General features: G+C 34.0%; 1 protein-coding gene across 2 annotated transcripts; it reads left to right on the top strand.

Annotated features, from left to right (window-relative positions):
• The first annotated feature begins 748 nt into the window (after positions 1-748).
• Positions 749-6774, top strand: LOC121741598 (putative cyclin-B3-1). 2 transcript variants are annotated; one of them, XM_042134436.1, is made up of 25 exons: positions 749-870; positions 962-1116; positions 1261-1318; positions 1406-1463; positions 1538-1595; positions 1702-1750; positions 1826-1919; positions 2221-2256; positions 2411-2465; positions 2699-2750; positions 2838-2925; positions 3063-3092; positions 3187-3244; positions 3336-3384; positions 3476-3569; positions 4220-4277; positions 4677-4940; positions 5019-5141; positions 5230-5319; positions 5403-5564; positions 5648-5707; positions 5805-5903; positions 5982-6160; positions 6235-6408; positions 6505-6774. In XM_042134436.1, exons 2-24 carry the CDS (start codon positions 1102-1104, stop codon positions 6371-6373), a joined length of 1968 nt encoding a protein of 655 aa, XP_041990370.1. In that variant the 5' UTR covers positions 749-870; positions 962-1101; the 3' UTR covers positions 6374-6408; positions 6505-6774. The 2 variants fall into 2 exon arrangements, with proteins under 2 accessions (XP_041990370.1, XP_041990369.1); XM_042134435.1 differs by having other exon boundaries at positions 1403-1463.
• Positions 6775-7282: the final 508 nt, after the last annotated feature.

The raw sequence follows: 7282 nt of genomic DNA, 5'->3' as shown, positions 1-7282 counted from the left end.
GTTGTAGTGTGATATAACTAGAGTTAGTTTTGAGCTCTAGTAGTTTGTAATCTCAAGAATACACATTCAATAAAAAGTTTAGTTTTCTCTCCAACAAGTGCACATTATTCTTCCTTTCGCATTGCTCGTTTTGATATTCCGATTGCTTTGATTCTCCAACATTTAATAACTACTCCCTCTCCCTCTGGCCGAATTTAGTTGAAACGTGTTCTTTTTTTAATGTCCCAACTAAATAAGTCATTTTTTCTAATAAAAATAAAACATCTAATCACTTTTATTTTATTTCATCACTCATTTTACTCTCTCTTATCTCTTTTACTTTATTTATTTCTCATATTTTTTTTTTATTTTTAATCAATCCATCAACACAATTTCTTAATATTTGTACTTAAAAGTTTAGTCTCAACTTAATTAGGAAGGAGGAAGTATAAGTTTTATAATTAGTTCATAAACATTTTAAAATATAAAAAGTTATTTAAATTATCTTATAAACATTTAAAATTTATGATAAAAAATAAGAGTATCTAGACTTCATAGTTCATATATTGAAATACAACAAATAAAATAACACAATTAAAAGAAAATGGGGTACAATATTACAAAATAAAACAAACTAAATTATAAAGTAAGAGTAAAACGAAAAAGGCAATGAAAGATGGATTGGAAATTATATACTCCTATTTAATTGCAAGTATCTATTTTTTTATTGTTTCAATAAAGAAAAAAAAATTAGAGGGTACAGCTTCTCAATACAATTGGGCGGTCGTCGACTACCAATAGAATTCAAAGTTCCAACGGTACAGTGACTCTGCCATATTCGAACGAGTAATCAATCCACTTTCCTTCTCAATCGAGATCTCAAAGAAAATGGTAAAGCCCGCCCAACATTATCCTTTAATTATTCGATTAGGTATTTATGTTCAAAGCTTATACATTTTGATTCTTTCGATATTTGTAACAGAGGAGTAAGTAAACTACAAAGATTTATGGAAGAATCGTGAAGAATCCTAAGTACATTGCGAGGAGTCCAGAAGTTCAGAATCGGAAGAAAAAAGTTAACCGTTCACTCCATTTGCAGAGGCAGTTCGATTGAAGAAAGATATGGTGGCTGTTAAGGTTACACTCCTAATTTTGTTTCACCGCAGAATTATAAATTTACTCTCTCGTTGGCGTGAGGAGTTAAGTTCATTTTTTAATTAATTGATTTGTGATTTTATTGACGGTAGAGAAACTTAATTGTTGATGTTTTTACCAATTTAGGGTAGATTGGATACTCTTACAGAGAAAACGGCAGATAAACCAAAGATGAGCAAGCCCGGTAATTTCTGTTTTAAGTCATTGAGTTGCTATGTTCCCCAAAATTTCGATTTAGTGCTGACTCAGTATGTTCCTCATTCTCAAGTAGGAGAAGTAAGTAATTTCAAGATTTATGTGGAAGTTGACACTCTTAACAATCGAACCAAGTAAGTGTCTGTTATTTTTCTGTTTTGATTAAGGTTTTTTGTTTTCTAATTTCTATCTATATGTTAATATGCAGAAGACAGTCTGCTACGTGTAAAACTGGAGGTTATGTTCTAAATGCCAATGATTCAAAGGTTAGCCTGTTTTATTCAATTGTTTTTCTTGATTTTATGTGTGGGGCTTCCATTTTTCACTATGGACTGATTATTCTGAGAATTTATCTTTCTTGTCTGTTTATAGAGTGGTGTTAAGAATTCGAAGAAGGAAAAAAGTAAACCATTTAAATCTTGTAAGTCTCACTAAGTCTGTATAGAATACCGAGTAATCATGTGTTTGTATTCTGAATAATTGGTGCATCCCGCAGTGACTTCTAGAGTTGAAAGGAAAGTTTTGTCTGATATTGGCAATGGGAACTGCACCTTTTCAAAAACTGACCAAGGAAAAAGCTCTAAATCTGGGTAAGTAGTTTAGATTTTCAGCATCCAGACAATACTACTATTTACATGTAGGAGATTTCTCTCATTATTGTTTGAAGGAGTGTATGATGAAAAGCTGACTTAAATGGCTATTGCCCTAATATATATCTGAACAATCTTCAAGTGATCTGTCAAATGCATCGATTTAGATTGTTTTTATCTCAAACAGAGAACAAATAAAGTAAGAAAGAGATGAAAGAAGAAATCTTAGGGATTTGATCATTTAGTTCCTCTGTCTAATCTAATTAAGATTTTCATATTTCTGATTACCATCTCTCTACAGGAAGGGCAAAGACAAGTTGGTGTTGCTTCAGAAAAGGTTAGTGTAACTTTCAACTCTTGAAACTGTATTAACCTTTCCCTGTGTTGCTTTGATTATCCACAATTTTTTTATTTTTTTGTTAGAATGTGTCCTGATACATGTTTATTCATTGGTGTGATTCATTTGCTTTCTGTTGGTATCTGTCTCGCAGTGGTGCTGTTGATTTGGGAAAGAGGGACAGTAGTTTGTCAAGCAAACTTTCTGCGGTATGCTAATGAATATCATTACAAATCTGTTCCCATTAGATTAGTTTACATGCATAGATGAATTTGGATATGGTTAATAATTCTCAAATTGAGCTTTTAGCAACCCGGAGTTTCACTTCAATTGAACCAAGTTATGAAAGACTAAAATGGTCTAAAGCAGTATCAAGAATTGGGTGACAATTCCTGTGCCAATATTTTTAAGAGAAGTTAAGGTCTGATTTTGTGCGAAACAGGAAATCGTAGCTCTAGATTCAACCAAAGATACAGATCAGATTTCAAAGAAGCGTAAGTATCTGTATTTCTTGTCACCGCATAAAAAAGTACTGATAAAGATCTGTTTATCTCATTGTGTTCCTTTTTAATGAATAACAGTTGTCAAAGAAAATGTTAAGACTATCTCTGGTGAGCCAAGGATGAAAGCTCAAAGCCGTAACTCACTAACTACAACTGTTACTGGAAGGTGAACTCAAAAATTGCTAACCATTTTTTAAACCAGAATTTTTGTTGCTTTGCTAGTTTTTTGCAAATCTTCCAAATCTATTACTTTTATTATGCATGTTTTTTAAGGAGTTTTTTTTCCTTTCCTTTTGGTTTCAGGAAATCAGTTAGAAATACTATTCTGACAAGGTTTAAGCTCCTACTAATTTCTATTGCATTTTAAATGTATTTGATTTCACTGGTATTTATGTTCCTGTTTTTGTTGTTTATGATGGTTTAATAGGAAATCATTGCCAGCAATAAAGCAGGCCAGCAGAGTAGAAACAAGTGGCACAACAAAGGTTTTGATGTTATACCATCTGACTTTATATTGTCTTGTGACTTGATAAGCTGCAAGTGTGATGTAGTCCCTTTTCTTTGTTGCAACAACAGGGAAATTCTGAGAGGTCAAGTAACTTTAGGGTAAAATACGGATTCCCTGGTGAGCTTTCTATCAGGCTTAATTTGGTATTTCTTTGACAGACTCATGAGTGTATTACTAATCAATATTTGTAAACTTTTTGTGAATTCAGTTAACACCAACTCTAGGGCAAGTGTTGCACCAAAACCGAGCAATCCTAGCCGCCGTCCTTGGGGGAGTAGAGTTAGTGATGGCTTCAGATCAATGTACGTCATACGTCATACAAGAAATTAGATTATTTTTGACATTTTTAAGCTTCTGAATTCAGTAAGTTACTAATTCTACCCATTTTATGGGGGGCGCCTATTCACTTGGAAGAAGCTGTATTTTTTTTTCTTGGTGGTGTTACCCGATGTACCAGATTCTTCCGCCTTGTAGTTATATCTCTACATCACATATATATACACTTGTCTGGGAGAGAGAAGAAACTTAGTAAGAAGGAGAATATCTGTCAGCATATAACAAATGGATTTAATGTGGAAAATGTGCAGTTGTGGACTGACAGTACTTTAATGCTTTAATGTGCCTCTAAAAATCATACGCACTCTAAATATGAACCATTCCCTCATCTAGTCTTTATGACTTGTGTGATTCATGTTCTTCAATGGGGATATGATGCTTGACTTCCTCTAAAACAGTTTTTGGAGTTGGTTTTTATATTTGTCTGGTCAGGTTTTCATAGTAGCATGTTCGTGAAACCTAATGTGTCAGTATTTAGACTCAACTGACAGATTTTTCTTTAAAGCAATGAAATTCTCTAAGGTAGAGTCTGTGAGTTTTTAACATTGGTTATGTTTTCATTATGCGCATTGTTTTCTTTTTTGCCTTATTTTTCTATGCGGCGTGTTGTTTTCAGGCCACCGAGAGCTGAAACCAAAGTGGAAGCCGGAGTAAGATCTAGGAAATCTATCAAAGTAAGTGAACCCTTATATGGTTTTTCTTCTTTTCAGCTTCCAAATTTGTGTTGTTATTACACTAGTTATTTGTTTGATTGGTCACTTGCTAGATTCAATTAATTCATTTTCTTCTTACATATAGTATTTTTTTACTCAAAATAAACTAACCTGAGAATGGATAATAATGATGACAGCTATATTTATGGTCTCTTAAACAACTTCTGATTATGATAGTATGATACTGAAATATATGGATATGTGTTTATTCCTCTATTTAAAAATTCAAAAGCAAAATACATTTATATCAATGCTACAATGAAATGAAAAACATGTAGTTAGTTTCTGGTTGGAGTTTTAAGAAGTTCCTGCATAGTATTACAGATTTACTGAGAAAATTTTCTGTTACTGAAATTCCAGCTGACTGGAGAAAGAACAATTACAGCTCTCAGCACTCGAAGAAATTTGAAACCAATCCAGATAACCACTGTAAAGAAAGTGACTTCTCGACTAGGAGATTTATCCAAGAGAAAGGAGGACAAGGTTTCTGTATCCAAAAACATTCCTTCTGTTGTATCCCAAGTTGAACCTGTCCATGAGGAGGATATTTCTAGCACTAGTGTTCAAAGGAGAAGATCTGATCGCAGGAATTCATTTATTTCGTCACTGATGTCCAGATCAAAGGTTTTTTTAGTATCCATGTAATCAATACCTCTAAAATTTGCTTGCCAACTTGATAGTTGATGATGGTCACTTTTGCAGTTGCTTAAAGAATGTAGTAAAGTTACACCCCTGGAAACTCTACCAGATATATATGATGATCATAACCATCTTGAAGTTTCTGATTACGTTGATGATATATACGAATACTATTGGGTTATGGAGGTGGACCACAATCCTACTTTTTCATCATTTTACTAGTTTATAACTTTTTTGCATTTCTTATAAAGTCGTTCTCTGAAACCTTTTGCAGGCACAGAATCCTTCCCTGAAGACCTACTTGGAAACACAAAAAGATATTGCACCACAAATGCGTGGTATATTAATCAATTGGCTTATCGAGGTCTCATTCTTATCAACATCATTGCTTGTCTTTTAGTGGTTTCTGCACCTTCTGGTTTCCCTCTCACAACCATTTGGTTGCAGGTTCATCAAAGGTTTGAGTTGATGGAGGAAACACTTTTCCTCACTGTTACCCTCTTAGATCGATACCTCTCCATCGACTGCATTAAGAAGAGCGAAATGCAGTTAGTGGGCCTTACTGCTCTCCTGTTAGCATCCAAATATGAAGACTTTTGGCATCCCCGGGTAATATTTTCATGCATTCAATCTCAGACTGTAAAACTCTCATTAAGTAGAAAACTTATCTCACGATTTCTTGGTAACCACAGGTTACTGACTTAATAAGCATCTCAGCAGAGTCATATACTAAGGATCAAATGCTAAAAATGGTGAGTGCAGGCAGCTCTCTTTATTGATTGCTTGAACAACATTATTTTCTATTTACAAATATAGTATATTAAATTTGTACCAACTTGTGAGTTACAGGAAAAGACAATTTTGAAGAAATTGAAGTTCCGTCTTAACCAACCAACTGCCTACGTTTTCATGCTCAGATTTCTCAAGGCAGCTCAATCTGACACAAAGGTATACAGTAAGATTTGTGCAATAGTGTTTCTTCAATCAAGTAGAGTAACTAACCATCACTTTCTATTTGTGCGCCAGCTTGAACGATTTGCTTTTTACCTCATTGAGCTATGCTTAGTCGAATATGAAGCCTTGAACTACAAGCCCTCAATGCTCTGTGCATCTGCAATCTTTGTTGCACGATGCACAATGGGATTGAGTCCGCGATGGACTCCACTACTAACGAAACATACACGTTATGAAGAATCCCAAATCAGGTAGACTCTGTTGGATATTGAGGGGATTTAAATTATTAGGCTTTCTCTTATCTTAAGAGTTTGGAATTGTGCAGGGGTTGTGCGGAGATGATACTCAAGTTTCACAAAGCAGCCAAAACATCTGTGTTGAAGGTCACTTCTGAGAAATATGCAAAGCTCGACCGCTCCAAGGTTTCTGCAACTATAAAGCCTCTGGACAGGCTTCCTTCATGATAGATGATATGCCTCTCTCCCTGCTCGACCGCGATGTATGTCTTTTCTCTTACTTAACCTCTCCCTTAATTGCTTGCTAAGATTATTGTCCCAAATAATAATGTTGAGTCGGGTTGTTTTCTTTCATGCAGGAAGTTGTATCACAACAGTGTGTATGTATTATGTAAACATAGGTGGTGTTCGATTTCCAACATAAAATAATAGAAATACAATTTAGGATTGAGTTGTGAGATTATTTTAGTCATAGTGGATTAGCTATGACTAATTATTTCATGATAATTCATCTAGGATTGAGTTGTGGCGTTGAATCTCATGAACCAAACACATTACAAATTTAATCCCGGATATAATATTGCAAACCGAACACCACAATAGTTGTTGGTGGGATGTACCGTTGCTAACATACCATGAATATCACAAAAAGTATGGGGCTATTATTCTTGTGTTGAAATTAGAAAAAAGATGACGACTTCATCATCTCTGTTTTTATGTTGATGGAAAAATGTTAAATTCCAGAACATAGTCGCTATATGCAACGCATATATGGAGATCCTCTTTTCATTCCAATTGGCTCGCCGATTCTTTCGAGAGTTGACGGTAGCCAGGGTCATCAGCATGCAATTTACAACAATACCCTTCCGCAGGGTGGAATAATTTTGATTTTTTTTACTTTAGCAATGGGGTGACATGTTTATCTAATTATCTTTTCATAATTGAAAATTATACTCTACTAGTATATTATTAATTTTTTGTTAAAATGGAAAGTTAAATAAAAGACGTGCATTATTATGTGAAATATTTCATAATAGAAAAAATTACACTATTTTATGGGATGGAGTAATTTATACTAGTAATGGGTTGTGATCAATTAGATTTTTTAGCCTAATTGAGAATTGAGATGCATTATCA

The sequence above is a fragment of the Salvia splendens genome, chromosome 7 (genome assembly GCF_004379255.2).
Source record: "Salvia splendens isolate huo1 chromosome 7, SspV2, whole genome shotgun sequence".
Classification (NCBI taxonomy): Eukaryota; Viridiplantae; Streptophyta; class Magnoliopsida; order Lamiales; family Lamiaceae; genus Salvia; species Salvia splendens.
This window is presented reverse-complemented; position numbering and strand designations above follow the sequence as displayed.